Source organism: Glycine max, chromosome 6, assembly GCF_000004515.6.
Source record: "Glycine max cultivar Williams 82 chromosome 6, Glycine_max_v4.0, whole genome shotgun sequence".
NCBI classification, from domain to species: Eukaryota; Viridiplantae; Streptophyta; class Magnoliopsida; order Fabales; family Fabaceae; genus Glycine; species Glycine max.
In genome coordinates, this window is record NC_038242.2 from 7,309,233 (window position 1) to 7,325,274 (window position 16,042).

The 16,042-nt window shown below is 33.2% G+C and overlaps 2 protein-coding genes across 3 annotated transcripts; both read left to right on the plus strand.

Annotated features, from left to right (window-relative positions):
- The first annotated feature begins 5,333 nt into the window (after positions 1 to 5,333).
- On the plus strand, positions 5,334 to 11,713 carry LOC100815242 (uncharacterized). Of its 2 annotated transcripts, none has more exons than XM_014776290.3 (8): positions 5,334 to 5,556; positions 5,893 to 6,032; positions 6,145 to 6,245; positions 6,437 to 6,479; positions 6,578 to 6,634; positions 6,759 to 6,813; positions 11,139 to 11,263; positions 11,354 to 11,713. In XM_014776290.3, the coding sequence occupies exons 2-8, from the start codon at positions 5,910 to 5,912 to the stop codon at positions 11,468 to 11,470; spliced, it is 621 nt and encodes a 206-aa protein (XP_014631776.1). In that variant the 5' UTR covers positions 5,334 to 5,556; positions 5,893 to 5,909; the 3' UTR covers positions 11,471 to 11,713. The 2 variants fall into 2 exon arrangements, with proteins under 2 accessions (XP_014631776.1, XP_014631777.1); XM_014776291.3 differs by having other exon boundaries at positions 5,380 to 5,556; positions 5,842 to 6,032.
- Positions 11,714 to 14,520: 2,807 nt separating this feature from the next.
- Positions 14,521 to 15,713, plus strand: LOC100815772 (AT-hook motif nuclear-localized protein 17). Its single transcript, XM_003526482.5, has one exon. The coding sequence runs from the start codon at positions 14,748 to 14,750 to the stop codon at positions 15,600 to 15,602; it is 855 nt and encodes a 284-aa protein (XP_003526530.1). The 5' UTR covers positions 14,521 to 14,747; the 3' UTR covers positions 15,603 to 15,713.
- The last annotated feature ends 329 nt before the right edge of the window (positions 15,714 to 16,042 follow it).

Below are 16,042 nucleotides of genomic sequence, written 5' to 3' on the forward strand. Positions count from 1 at the left end.
TGAAAAGATTGTCCTGCAAAGCATTTTCCAGCCTGAATAATAATTTTTCAATAAGATGCATTTCGCGTGATCGGTGGATTTAGATAAAAGTGGTGATATATAGACACATCTTTATTATAATATCTATCATATTTAAACTTTTTTCTCCTCTATCTCTGTTTTGGTATTCATTGATATATATTTTTTAGATAATGCATGAGACTTACCATCAGGGTGTACCACTTCAAATAATTGCACTCACCAGGAATCAGCATCTTAGTTGACGGGAGGCATCTCTGAGGTTTTTTGTATATCTGACTTCAGTTGGACACGGAATGCTGTTGATTATATTCGTGGCATTTTTTTCTTCTGATGATATAATCAATGCATCCTTTACCTTTTGGTTGATTTTACACTGGCTTTGTTGATTGATGACTGACTGAATGATTTGAAATTCAAACAGGTTCTTAACCAGACATGCATTAGTCATGTGCACTCACTCGAATGATCATTTCTCAATTTCTTCATGCTGCCATAGTCATTGGCTTGACAATTTTTTTTGGTAGTCCAATAAATATAGACATACTTCTGCTTACATTGAAAACTATTGAAATTTAAAATATATATATATATATATATATATATATATATATATATATTAATGTAACTTAAAATTTAATTATTACAAATATTAGTTCTTATTTATTTCTTGTCTTTCTATTTCTTTTTCTCAACATTAGATTCATTAGCAAAAGAGACAAAACGGGCTAGCATGACATGTTTTGGCCTGTCTCGCTATTAACTTACCCAAAAATAGATCGAAGTGGACTAACTTACTTTGATCAATTATAACTCTCCACATCAATTATTTTATAACACTGTTTTGCTAATAAATTTTATAATAATTAATTTATTTATATATATATAAATTGTAAATAAAAATCATAGATTTAACAAAAATTTACATATAAAATGAAAAAAACTAATATGTTATTTGTAACAAAAAATACTCATAAGGACATTTTTAGTATTTTAAAAAACTGTTTAATTTCTATAAAATAATTTTTATTAAAAAAAATACAAAAAAAAAGAGATAACGTGGGCTAAAAAAATAGCTTAGCGGACATTTATCCATACGGCATCTCCTTTGTTGCTGCTCCTGCTATAAAAAAATAACCGTTCTTTTTTTTCCGATTTCTAAAAAAAAGGAGAGAAAAAAGTAGTTATTCTGGAGAATTAATGAAGCAGTTTGCAGGCTTTCTTCCACAGTCTTTACATCCCAGTTCATGTCTGAGTCTCGTCTTTCTATTACAGATTTACAGTTCTTCTTTTGAGGGCAGGTGAATGAGAGATCAAATTGAAAACCGGAAAAATACACACAGAGAATCCATTTTGTGTGGATCCATAAGCTTCAAAGGGGACGCGCGTATTTTTATCAAATCACATACGCTGAAGTAGCCATACATCCTGGTCAAAAACATAACGCACTTTTAACCGAGATGGACACACGTTCAATGAAAAGTAAGACAGATACAAAGGCACTCTAAAATGAACAAAAAATTGAAATCTTGCACTATTTTTTTTTTTAACCTAAGTGGAAAAATAAATATATTATTAGCCCAAAGGGCAAGCTCAACTCATCCTGCTAAAAGTCCTTTTTGGACAACTTAAAATAGGCATGCAAAAATATGGAGTTGGATATTGACCCACTCGACTTGCTCTCGGCTCCTATCAATGTACTAATATTTTATTTTATTCTATTCTATTGCATATATGTACAGAGGAATCATGTATAATTTTTTTCACTAGAGACATAACAACCAAATCAAAACTCTATTTTTTTTTCACCCCCTTAACATAACCGAATCGAGATACCGTTGTTTAACTTTCTTACATCACTAGTGACGAATCCATAACTTTTTAGTTGTGCATACTTTTCCCAATCTCAAATGTAAGAAAAAAATTATTTACACTAACTAAGAAAATTTAGTTAACCACGTATAATTGTATTAATCTAAATTAATTTTTTTTTTAATTTACTTTTCAAGTATCATGAATAAGAAAAAGTTATTAGAACTAAAACCTCAATTAAATGAGCAATATTTTAAAGATAGTGAAATTAAACGAGGTAAAATTAATTAAAATTTATTTATATTTGAGAAAAAAAATATATAAATTAATAACTAAATTTTTAAATATATTTTAAATTTTAGAAATGATTAGTAACCACACATATATGAAAAAGAAATAAAAATCTAGTGAGGGCAGCTGCCCCTACTCTCTCTCAAATAGATTTGTCATTGCACATTCCTTGTGCTAAGAAAAAAGTTAAACAAAGAAATCTTGATTTCGTTGCAATAAAAAAACACAACAAAATAATGATTTGATTGTGTTTTTTTTTCCAAACACATATTGTGGTGTTCAAAATCAGAAAAAAAAAAAAAAAAAAAGTAACACAATCGCGATTCGTAATTTTTGTTTTCTTTTCAAAACAATAAACAACTAACTGGTGGAGGAAATATAGGCCTACCCCGAACTTCTTCTTTGAGCTAGTTTGAACGGGCTCAGTGCAGAAGGACAGATTTGTTACGAGGTTGGCTCTATGTACATCTAAGGGCTCCTTGCTCATGTTTTCAACCTTCCTTTTCTGATGAGCATCGTTTACAGAACTGCGAAAGCGTCCACCCTTAGAAATATACTTGGGTTGGATAGTAGCTTTAGAGTGGAGGAAGGAACAGATTAAGAGAGAGGGTCCCACGAAAGGGAGGAGGCGGGGAAAGAGGGAAGAGAGAGGGGTGGGAAAATTTTAAATAGGGGGCAAAATTGAGATTTCACCTATTGGTAGGGGTTTAGAGCAAAATGGGTAGTACCAGTAGTAATTCTCAATTGAATAAATTGGTCGCTGACCTGATAAATCAGTCCTATTCGTGTATTTTATGAGGGTTCATCGTTCTAGGATCCCTTAGGTTGGATAAGTAGCCACAAATATTCATAGATATATCTATTAAATTGAAAATATAAAGAAAAATAATTGCTAACATATAAAAAAATAGGGTAACTTTTACATAGTGATGATCTAACAGGTAAATTAGGATGAATTTGTTTATTTACAGGTTTGGACAATTATATTATACATAATTTAATATAACAAAGTTTAGGTAATTTAATACTTACTTTTATTCTGTTAATGAGTGAGTGAAAAAAATCAATTTATTTTTCTTGTAAAAATGGTCATGTACAAGTAATTGCAAATCGAGCTTAAGTTTTAGTTGAATTTTAGTTGTAATTGTTAGATTTGATATGTTCATCTTCATTAATTAAGCCGTTTTAACTATTAAAAAACATGAGGGAAATGCAATCAATTAATTCATTATCCATCCATAATTACTTCCAATTAAAATAATAAATCCATTGAAATTAATGGATTGATCCAGATTTAGGTTCTAAACGGTTTTTTTTTTTTACAAGCAGGTACTAAACGGTTAACAACCAGCTAAAATATAAATTTAGAGATTAAAATATATTTTGAACATATGGTGAATAATTTATATATAGATATTCATAGGGTTTAGACTTTGGGAAATTTAATGTATTTTGGCACTACATATATTTTATCAAGAGAAATACAAGTAGAAAAAAAAATTGTTATTAATTTTATGTGTAAAAATAGAACTACACACACTATTAAAAGAAAATTAAACAAACATCAACTCAACATTATATTTTCTATTCATTTTTCTGTATAAATATTATTTTTTATTTTTTATTTTTTTTCCTCATGAGTGAAAAGGATATTGAAGGAGGGGACTCAAGGTCCTTGTCTGCCCCCTTAGATTCGTCTCTGTGTGCAATGGTCGAGTTTTTCAGTACTTTTGCAGAAATACAATCTATAACAATACGATCGTAACAATCACATTCAACACGAAGAGTGTATAATCCTTTATAAGCAACCTTATACCAATAGTCATTTAGTCAAATTGTCCCAACAATAGGGTTATTAAGATCTATTCCAACCCTTTAACATATTATTATTCACCTCACTGGTCTTCTCACTTTGAAGACTATTTGCCAATACTAAGGTTTCATCCTAATCTACTAGATATAGTTCAAGGAGCCATATATAGACAAAGTACAATCCATTGCTTTATGTGGAGAGGCAAAATGCATACTCCAATCGGTTACCACTATATAATATTCAAATATATATCATCCAATGTCTTATAATAACAACTTTTCTTTATCCATAAGCAAATCCATTTTAACCATAAAGAAATTTTTATTCATATCCATGATAATAAAGTCTCCATTCAAACATGTCTTCAACTTTTCCTTCATACGACTACAACCAATATTCTTTTGATAACTTGATAACAAACACATATTGCCACGAGCTACACAGTTAAATTGAATACTTTATCATCTAGCTAGATCTATGACAAACAAATGATTTTTTTTCTTCGTATCTAGTCCGCATAATTTGTTAAGCAAGAAAGATTAAGCTCTCCTTTGCCATGTTTCATTGAGACACATGTCTCAGATTTTTATATTTTTTTTTACAGAATACATGTCTTATCCTAATATCATATTGACCATTTTTTTTCATTTGAAATACACTTCTCAATTTCAATTCCAAATTTATTTTAATTTAATAATTAATTCAAAAAGTTTCTTTCTACTATCTCAAATCATTATTTTTATCTATATTTGTTTTTCTTAACTGCTTGCTCTTTCAATCTGTCATTTTTAAATTTTCATTTTTATTTTTAAATGAACTTCAATATTCTTAAAATAATTTATCAATAGTTTAAAATAACCTTGTATGACAATATAATTTAACTTATAATATACTTAAAATATAATTTATTTGTTCAAAAATATTTATTTATAACATAATTTATATATTTAAAGTATTTATTTATGATAGATTTATTTATATAAATATAAATATTTATCTTGTATATTGTTTAAACTAAAATACTAGTAGTAATTATTTCGTAATTGAAATTGTTTGGCAAAGCTACAAGAAAAATTATACCTTTCATCATCATCTATTAACCATTTTTTAATTACGTGTTTACAAACTATTAAAAATTATTTATCATATCCAAAATATAAAAAGTTTTTTATATTTATTTTTATACAATTCTAAAAAATTAATATTTTGTTATTTATTATATATTCGGGTAAAAAAGTTATTTTGTTTTTTGAAAATATACAGTATTACCATAATATTTTTTCAATAAATTACCATAATGGTCTTTGAAATGAAAAAAAAAATCAAAGAAAAATTCCGAAAGTATCAATCACATTAATATATATATATATATATATATATATATCATGTGACGTAGCTTGACATTTTTTTTTAAAAAAAGGAAAATGTAGCCTGCATATTTATAAACACATGATAAACGATTCGTTAATTGGGCGTGAAAATCTGAATCTTGTTCCTGCCTGGGAAATCAACGTTTCTATGAATCAAAGCTGTTTGGGGTTATTTCCTACACGCTGAACTCTAGCCCGCCTTTGTTCTCCCTCCTACTCACTTCTTCTTTGCTACTGCTTCCACATTCCTTTGTAAGTCTCTGCCAAACACGCCTTCGTTTTCTGTTTATTTTATTTTATTTAATTTATAATTGCATGTCACTGGTGAAAGAAGAAATGTGAAACGCTTCCATTTGCTTTCAAGATATGGTTTAGGTAAAACATTTTCAACAATTTTTAGTTCTTGCTCCTCGTCTTTATGACAATTGAATTATGGGTAATGAAGAACGGCATGACAACTTGATTAGTGTGATCCATGCTACGGCGTGTTTGTTTGTGTTAGTCTAGGCAATTGATTCTGTTTTCTTGTGTGCTTAGTGCATTATTTAGCGGTGAAACTAACAGGCTGGAACCTTTGGGTTTTCTTAGCCCGGATTCAAACTATAATGGCTTGTGGGAGTAAGAGCGGTAAAAGTGAGATCAGTGAAGGAGGTGCAAATGATTCAGTGGCTAGTGTGGGAGATGTGATATTTGTCAAGCTTCGCGGTAGCTCATGGTGGCCTGCACAGGTAAGTCAATGTTCATGCTTGCTGGTTTCTATGACCTCACGAAAGGTTTAATGTTAACTAATTGATGTTTAAATTATATATATATTTTTTAAAATGATTGACTTTGTTGTAGGTTGTTGATGAAAATAGTGTTAATAAGAGCGTTAAACCAAGCAAACGGACCAAACGATTGCCAGGAGACATCCTTGTTAGGCATTATGGAAGCTATACATAGTAAGTAGTACTTTTTCATATTTATGTTCTATATAATTTAGTGCATGTTTGTATAACTGTTTTGCACGTACTTTTGGTGAGGAATATTCTTTTTGTAACTGGAACGTACTTTTGAAAGGGGTGCAATGGTTATCCATATGCGTGCACTTGCACAATTAATTCCTTGTAACGGGCCTTGTTTCCTTCTGCAGCTCATATGCAGATCCTATTAAATGTCGCGATGAGTTTAAGACAGTAAGTTGATATTTGGTATATGTACTAAATTTTTGTCTCTCTGTAAATATCATTGCTTTAGCATGATTTTCTCTGCACTTATATGCCTGAGCTTTCAGATACTTGATCGTAATGATGGTTCTCTCAGGAAAGTACTTCTGCAAACTCTTGAACAGGTACCCATACCTTCTTCGTTTGGATTGCTAATGATGAAGTTATGAGCATGATCTTCAGATTTTTTTACTTAGGCAGCAAGTTGTCTTAAACACTTTGAATTGTCATTTTCTTTATGGGTGAAAGGATCTTCCTAGCACAAAATCCCGTAGATCAAAGGGATCATCATCAAAGCCTAAAGGTTAGCCCATTTTCTTATGACTCTAATGGTTTTGTTCTACCACAATACAAATAGCATAGCTATTTTGAATTTTCTCTTTCCAGAGAATAAAAAAAAAGGAGAGAAAGAGAAGAGTATAAACACACCAAGGGTTTGGACCATTTGGTGGTATCCCTTTTCCATTTGTTGTTGTTAGTTATAGTTGATTTTGTATAATTATCAAATGAAATATTCTTTTAATTTTTTCTGTTATTTTAGATAAGTTAGATATCTCTGACTGTTTTTATATTAATCCCTAAGATTAAGAGTTAATTATTTCTTGCTTTATCTCTTGTATCATGTGTATATATATTCAGCCCCAGCCGAGGGTTCTCTTCTTCAGGAAATCAATGAAACATTCAGTTTTGAATTCAAGTTGGTATTAGAGCACCTCTGATTCGTTTTTGGTCTTTGTTAGCCATTATCCAGGCTGACCCATCCCTGTTTGTTTTTTGGCCAAATCTGTTCAGTGGGTCTCCCTTCCTGTGTAGGATCTCTTCCTGTTTGATTGCTGGCCTAATTGTTTCTTCTGCTTTGCTTGTTTGCGTGCTGCGTTTTGGTTGTTCCTACCTTATCTCTGTTAGAGCCTACTATTGCAGTTTGGTTCTGTTTTTTGAGTGATTTGTTTCAATGGCTGAAAAATTGGTTGATTCCCCTATGGTGAATGGCAAAAATTACTTGGGTTGATATACTACTATTGATGTCTGGTTTCTCAGTCAGGGTCTTTCTGAGCATCTCACTAAGAAGGTAGAGGATATTATTGTTATTGAGAGAGATGAATGGAAACGGGTGGATTATCAACTTGTTATGATGTTTGGAAGAAAGCTCAATATATTTATGCCAATGATATACAGGGGTTGCATAGTTTGTTCATAGATTAGCTACACTCTAGATGACAAACCATGATATGTCCTTAAAGAACAAGGCACAATCAACAATTGGCGAGATCAAGTTCATATTAATCTACGATGACTGTGAAATTGCTGAGGCTAAATAATATGTTTATGTTTTTATTCTCCATGATCTCTGTGAGGACTTTGAATCTATTAGAATTCAAACCTTGACAAGTCCTAATATCCCCAGTTGTAAAGGGGTTAATTGATCATCTTATTCGAAATTTGAATCCCTTCACCTAGACTTGTATCGATTCTCTGATTGTAGTTGTGTCCTTAGCTTTTGTCTCCTACTCAAGTAATCATGGAGGAGATGTGTGACTCTGGAAGAGGTGATAGAGGTAACTTTCATTATACTTGTAAGCAAGATGGGCATGCTCAAGACAACTGCTACTCTTTACATGGGTTTCCATATAAAATTGCTAAGGTTTCTCAATCTCTAAATCTGGCTATTGAGCAGAAGATTAAGTCAGAGAGAAATCACCTGAGTTTGTTCTCAGCCAATGAATACAAGGGGTACCTTCAGCTTAGGAAGCCCAATGAGCCTTTTCTTCAGCCACTATAGCCTATACAGGAAATTCCATAGTTTGTCTCTCTCAATCTACACCGCTGGATCTTGGGTTTGGTGCTTTTGATCACATAGGCTATAGCTTTTGCCAATCCTCACCTCTTCCCTCATTATACATAAACTTAATCCCTATTAGTCAACTTACATGTTCACCAAACTTCACTGTAACCTTTACTTTTGATTCTTACATAGTACCAGAGTATGGGGTAGATGATTGGAGAAGAATCTGAATCACATGATCTCTACCACCTCTAGTCTTCTCCTACAGTTTGTGCAGTCATTGAGTTTCTGTCATTTGTTACCATTATTAAGACAGTTAAGCAAGCACTCAACTGCCTTGGATGGTTGATGAGATGACCCCAATAGAATCCAATCATACTTGGGCTTCTGTTCTAGCTCCCCCTGGAAAGTCTACTGTTGGTTGTAGGTGGATCTTTATTGTTAACGTTGGCCTTGGTGGACTGATGAATCATTTGAATGTTTGTCTTGTGACAAAGGGGTACACTCAATTTTATGGTTTGGATTACACTGACACTCTTTTTTTGTTGCCAAAATGGCATCAATTCGTCTCTTCTTATCCATGGCTGCCTTGAAACATTGGCCATTGTATCAGTTAGACATTACAAATGGTGTCTTGTGTGGTGACTTGGAGGAAGAGATTTATATGAAGCAACCACCTATAATTTTGTTGCTCAGGGAGAGTCAAGTCTGGTTTACAAGTTGCCAAGTCTTTATATGGGTTGAAATAGTCTCCTTGAGCTTGGTTTGGAAGATTTAGCAAGGCCACCTAGCAATTTGGGATTGACTCATTGTGAGGTAGATCACTCAATTTTCATTAAGTGCTCTCACACTCACTCCAATAAACATATTTATTTTGTGATGTATGTCAACGATATTGTTATTACAGGAGATGATTATGTAGGTATTGAGGCACTTAAAACAACACTTGTTTCATCATTTTTAAACCAAGGATTTAGGCAAGTTGTGATATTTCCATGGGATTGAATTGGCTCAATCCTAGGCATGTATTGCTATCTCACAAAGAAAGTATGCTCTCAGTATTTTGGAGGAATAAGGATTGTTATACTGTAAACCAATTGATAACCCTGTGGACTTGAATGTGAAATCAAAGGAGTCATATTCAAACCCAAACAGATATTGGAGATTAGTGAGAGGGTTAAATTATCTCACCATGACCAAACCAAATATATCCTTTCTTGCAAGTGTTGTGACTTGTGAGTCTCATTGGAATACAATTTTTTGGATTTTTTTGTTACAGTAAGGGGTCACCGAGAAAAAGGACTAGTTTACATGACAGTAGTCACATTGATATTATTGGATACTCAAAATGTAGATTGGGCAGGATATGACAGTGACAAACGGTCCACTTCTGGCTATTGTGTTCTTAAGGGAGGGAACCTCATCTCTTGGAAAAGCAGGAAACAGAATGTTATTGCCAATTGTAGAGTAAATATTAAGGAAAGGAATAAAAACGAGTAAATATTTAGCAAATCCATTTGAGAATGTGTTGTTCTTCTCCATATGGGGCGACATGCCAGGTCTTAGAACCCCAACACGTGTTAAGCAAACCCTCAACTTTAGTTGAGACTCAATGGAAATGAATTTACATAAGCATTTGTACCTTTTTTCTTATGTCTGTTTATAATCTTTTACAACAGTTATAAGACTTGCAATGTTGTATAATGTTGGGTAATAAAAAGGCAATAAGAGAATATATTCATTGTAGCAGAGATGAGCGGACATGTTAGACATGATACTGATTAAGAATGAATACATTAAAGAAAAAATGGGGAAACATCTATTGTAGAAAAGATGGTAGAGTCTTGCCTTAGGTGGGCATTATCGAAGGTAATCTAGTAGCTGGAGGCAAAAGGAGTTCCTGAAACTCCTTTGTTTCATATCTTACCTGTATTAGTTTCCTGTGGCTGGCTGTGTTCATTTTATCAGCCATCAGTTATGATCATATTTTTCACAATTTGCTCTTGTTTTTACTTCATCTGTTGTGTGCTTGTTCCGGCTACACTCTCTTGCATCTTCTGTTGCTGTTCTTTTATCTCTTTCTTCTGTCCAAGATGTTGAAGGTGTTTTTCACAGTTCCTTCTCCAGGGGTGCTTTCTCTGCTTTGTAATTCCCCCCACATAATCCTTTGCTGCTGTGCTTGGTCCCCTGTGAATACAAAATTTCCCTTCAGACCCTTGGCCTCTCGGCTACATCTATAGCTTCCTAGCTATTATTGATGCCATTCCACAATGGTTTGTCACGCTCTTTTCGGTACACTGGATGCCCGCTTTATTCTGAGCATCCATGTGCACACCATCTGATGGCGTTTGTTCCAACTTTTCACCACCTTCGACAGAGATGGATACCCGCGTTTTTCCAGTAGTTGTACAACTCCAAGAAGTTGTTTTGATGGTCTATCCATGGTGGCTTATCCTCTCTGTGGATCTGCTTCTGTTTGGACTTGTATTTATTATGTTCTGTTGCTGTTTGTATTATGTCTATTTGGTCTTATTCATGTATGGTTGCTGAGTTTTGGATCTGTTCCATTAGTTTGGTCATTTCTACCACAGTTTGGTTGGGTGTATTTGTATCAAAGTGGAGAAGTACTTAGTAGCTTCAGCTTCAGCTTCAGATGGGCCGGGGTTGTTAAAATATTACCATTTATGTTACACATAGCAATCTTTATTTATATTGAATAGATTATATACTCATTTACTGTTTATTCAGCTAGATTAGACTACTATCGTTGATTGTAAATCAATGCATAAATTCCACAACATATAAGTAGCCTAAACACAATTTCTCTCTTCAATCTCTTTCAACAGGAACATCAAGCAAAAATGCTGCAGGCAAGAGAAAATCCAATGGGGAAGATAAGGAGCAGAATAAAAACAAGCACGAAAAGCAAAAAGAGACATCAAATGACGATGATTTGTCTAGCCAAAGTCGTGTAAGTACTTATAGGGAATTGAGACCTTGCTATTTCATATGTTATTTATTCCATTTTTGCCTGGTGTATTCACTTGGTATTTATACTCAGGAAACAAGCTCGTTAGGAAAGTCCCCAGAGTTGAGTTCCAGGAGGGTAAGAGTGATGGAAAATCTTGGCCTCATTGCTCCAGCTGGGTCACCATTTCCAAAAAGAAGATGCACATAAGTATAACAAAGCCTCGTGATTATGGGGATGAAGGAATTGGTGTAGAGAAGAGCATGTGTAGATACATTCTCTTTTAACATCATATGTTCGTTTAGTCATTACTGAGAAATGCTTAATATGCAGTTGTAGTTTATGATCATCTTATTTGGTCAAACGCCCCGTGATCATGCATGCAAACGTTGGGCAAAAATTGTGTTCGGTGAGTTGGTCTGATTTTTTTGGGTGAAAGAATGTTGCGGGAAATGATTCTTGCATCCACTTTTTACTGTTCTTTTACGATCCTTGTTTAGAATACAAAGTTATGTATGTTTTAACTTTTTTTATTTGGGAAAAAGTTATTTTAAAAATTTATAAAAAGTACTTTTAAGAAATTTTATGTAAAGAGTTATTTTTTGTTTGATTACAATCATAAAAAGTATGCTTATCTGAGCTATAAAAAAATATATAAATGTTAAAACATTGTTTGTATATATATATAATTTGCAAAAAGTTGGAAAACTGTGAAAAGAAATAAAAAATTAAAATTAAAATAATGATATTTACTAGTATATTTTAATTAAATAATGGATTAAAAAAACACATAGTAGAGGAGAGGAGAGCAAATTTCATGAAGCATCAAGATTTGTAGGACACAAATATATTCGTTAATAGAATTATTGTGACTCTGAGATAACTCGAATTCATTTACTATTATCCTGAATCAAACTCAGCACCTTTGTTTTTTTAGGGGCTTATGATTGCACTTATTCTCTCATTTATCCAATATAAGTAAAAATAAAGGTTTAAATATATTTTTTCATGTAATTTAACATTTTTTCACAAAATGTATTTTTTTTATTCTTTTTCCTTAAAATATTTTAGATAATATTTTTTTTTCATGGTTCAAAATACTTTTTTAACTATGTAAAGTATTATCTAAAGCACTTTAAGAATGAAAAACAAAATAAATACATTTTATAAAGATTAAAAAAAAATTACAGGGATAAAAATAAATAAATCACAATGATTAAAAATATATTTAAGTCTAAAAGTAAATTGTGTACTAATACAAAATATTAAGTAAATTGTAATTAATTAACTATATCCTATTTAATAAAATGATTCTCAAGGTTGTAATTGTATATTAAATAAGGCAATGGTTTTTTTTATTTTTAATATCAAATTTTAATGAATACCAGTTTAAAAAAAAATATTAACAAATTATTTTTGTTACTTAGTACTATGATTTTTTATATTCAAATCGAAGAGAGTGTGAATAAGGGTCTGAATAATTAACTCAACAAACATGATTTTTACTCTTGGTAAGATTAGAAGTCAAAGCAACTACAAACTCGAAGTTGCGCAATTGAAATCACGTGAGCTGCAGGATATGAAAGCCTTGACCTGTCCATAGCATCGTTTATATACTTTACGTTCAGGGTACACCTCCTTGGTCATAGCTTCATAGGCTGGGTTATAAAGTCGACACTTGCATCTTGAAGGAAGAGTCCATCATCGTTAGCTTGTACACCATGACATACAATTCAAAAGAAGAAGAAAAAAAGCGTAAACAGAGAGATTCATCTCCTAAAACATTAATGTTACCGGACTCGGTAGCTTATAATAAACTCAATCAGGAGATTGGGGCCAAAAATGGATTTAATGAATTATTAGTCCACCATATGAATGGATTTATATTAAAAAAATCTAAATAATTACATAACATATAATCTTATACGCTTATGATTTAAAATATAATAAAATTTAATATATTTAGAAGTATAATTATAAAATTATTTAAAATTTTAATCACACAACATATTTTTTTAGAATTATATATATATTAACAACGTTAGACTTAAGTTAAAATTTAAATTATATTTCATTGTTGTACAATGAGAAACATAATCTAATATACTTATAACTTAGTAAAAAAAATTAAAAATGATAACAATTTTATTATTTCAAATTTCAAGATTTAGTTATGTCTAATAAAAAATATAAACAAATCTATAAATAACTCAAATGTAATATATAAATTGAGTGATATTGTTCACTTGTAAAAAAAATAAAAGGCATGACCCATTGAGTGAACTGGGTTGTCGAGTCACCAATTCAATACCATATCATATTAGATAGTATACGTAATCGATCCAACAGTGACTCAAACCGGTTGTGTCTGATTTCTATGTTAACAATTTGACCCGACTGATATGAGTAAGTTTTATAACTATGTTTGTTCCTCTATATATAATAAAAAATACCAAATTCACCAATAACAATAAGTAGTTAAATTGGTTTAGTGAATGGATTGATATATGTGAATTTGGTAAAAAGAATAGTATTTTTGTTTTTCATGAGAAGAATAATAATTATAGAGAAAGCATTCAATTGGAAAGATGAAAAAGTAAGTGAATGAGTAAAAAATAGTCTCCAAGGAATGAGTTAAGATTATCTTTACACAATAAATTCAAATTACATTGTTTATATTAGAAAGGAATTATAGCTAAAGAAAGTGAGTTTAACTAATGAGGTTTAAAGTGATGTTGCACAATAAAAGGATTATAATTAACGAGGAGATTGAGTAGGTCTAAGTGAAAATGAGAGGACCAAGCGTTATTCAGGACAGACGAAGTTATAAGATTGGTAGGATTTGGATTAAAACTAAGCTAAGTGGTAATTAGGTAGCATAATGAGTGATATAGTGTGGCAGAATAGATCACGTTTGTTTAGAAATAATAAAGCTGATAAGCAAGCACCGTTAAGGACAATGATAGAAGTGAGGACCATTTGACCTAAAAGAAATGATAGCGTGGTTTGAATTTCCAAAGTAACGTAAAGATAGTCATCCTAAGGAAGCAATGGGGAAGATGGGGATGTCAAAACAAAATAATTGAATTAATTAGTAATAAAGCCATTTGTGAGGCAAGAGGAAGGAAACTAACTGGCTCTCGTATGAACAAGGGAAGAAAAGGAAAGGCGGTGCTAGATTGAGGCACCCAATGCTCAATTTGCATTCGACATATATCTATCTATCTGTCTCATGTGTGACGTGGACCCCACCTTTGTTCCAACCAGCGGCGCCATTAGTAGTCTTCTTTACTTAGTTTCAAAGCTCTCTCTCCTCTCAATATATACCATAATAAACAATTCCAAACACCTCCCTTTCTCCATTCCCTCCCCCACCTCTCCTTCACTTCTTATTTTTTTACAATAACCACCCAAACCCCAATCATACTCCCACTCGGGATTGGTTATTCTTATTCTAAGAGATAATCCAAATCCAAAAAAAAACACAATGAAAGGAGAATACCTAGAGCAACAGCAACAACATCCTAAGAGTGAAACAACACCACCTAGTATGTTCTCAAAGCTTCAACCCCAACACCATCCTTTCCCACACCACCCTTTCCAACTCTCCGCGGAAGAAGAAAACCGTGTTGGCGCCGCCACCACCCCAAGCACCGTTCAGAAAGCAAACTCCTCCGGCGGCGACGGCGCGACTATCGAGGTTGTTCGGCGTCCGAGGGGGCGTCCTCCCGGGTCCAAAAACAAACCCAAGCCACCCGTTATCATAACCCGAGACCCGGAACCCGCTATGAGTCCATACATTTTAGAAGTGTCTGGTGGAAACGACGTCGTGGAGGCCATCGCCCAGTTCAGTCGCCGCAAGAACATGGGAATCTGCGTCCTCACCGGTTCCGGAACCGTCGCTAACGTTACGCTCCGTCAACCTTCTACTACTCCCGGCACAACCGTTACTTTTCACGGCCGTTTCGATATCCTTTCTGTTTCCGCCACCTTCCTTCCGCAGCAGTCGGGCGCTTCGCCGGCGGTTCCCAACGGCTTCGCCATCTCGCTCGCCGGACCGCAGGGGCAGATCGTCGGAGGACTTGTTGCCGGCGGGCTGATGGCCGCCGGCACGGTATTCGTGATCGCCGCCTCGTTTAACAACCCTGCATACCACAGGTTGCCGCCGGAGGAAGAGGGCGCCTCCGCCGGTGATGGACATTCGCCGCAGGTCTCCGGCGGCGGAGATAGCGGACATGGACAGGCGGAGTCGTGCGGAATGTCCATGTACAGCTGTCACTTGCCCTCTGATGTGATTTGGGCTCCAACGGCTAGACCACAACCACCGCCACCACCTTACTGATCAATCGTACCTTGAGTTTCTTTTTTTTTTCTTCTCTTTCTTTCTTTCTCTGAGGTTAACTTTTGTGGTTAATGTAATCAAATCTATTATATGTTGGTCTGTTTAATCTGATTTAGCTGGTGTAGTTGAAATCTTTGGTAGTATTAGTTTAATTATTATTATTATAATTATTTTTTAATATTATAATTAGGTCAAGTTTATAAACGGAAACATTAGTAATTTGAAGTTATGTTATGTAGCTAGGGTCGTTTATTTGCGGCGCTAACTATATACTATACTAGTAATATCAGTGGCTCTCTACCTTCTTCAAGAGTTTTTGTTTGTCGATCATTATATTAGTGAGCTTGTTGGTTGTTTATTATTTTAAATTTTTGTGATGGATTATTATAATGAGTATTTTCTGTGAGTGAGTAAAAAGCTGGTGGTGCTGCTGCAAGGGT

Excerpts from the sequence above, each read along its gene's own strand:
- LOC100815242 (XM_014776290.3), top strand. The coding sequence starts at position 5,910 with ATGGCTTGTGGGAGTAAGAGCGGTAAAAGTGAGATCAGTGAAGGAGGT. Across the intron at positions 6,033-6,144 it reads GCTCATGGTGGCCTGCACAG|GTTGTTGATGAAAATAGTGT; the intron begins GTAAGTCAATGT and ends ACTTTGTTGTAG. Across the intron at positions 11,264-11,353 it reads ATTTGTCTAGCCAAAGTCGT|GAAACAAGCTCGTTAGGAAA; the intron begins GTAAGTACTTAT and ends ATTTATACTCAG.
- LOC100815772 (XM_003526482.5), top strand. The coding sequence starts at position 14,748 with ATGAAAGGAGAATACCTAGAGCAACAGCAACAACATCCTAAGAGTGAA.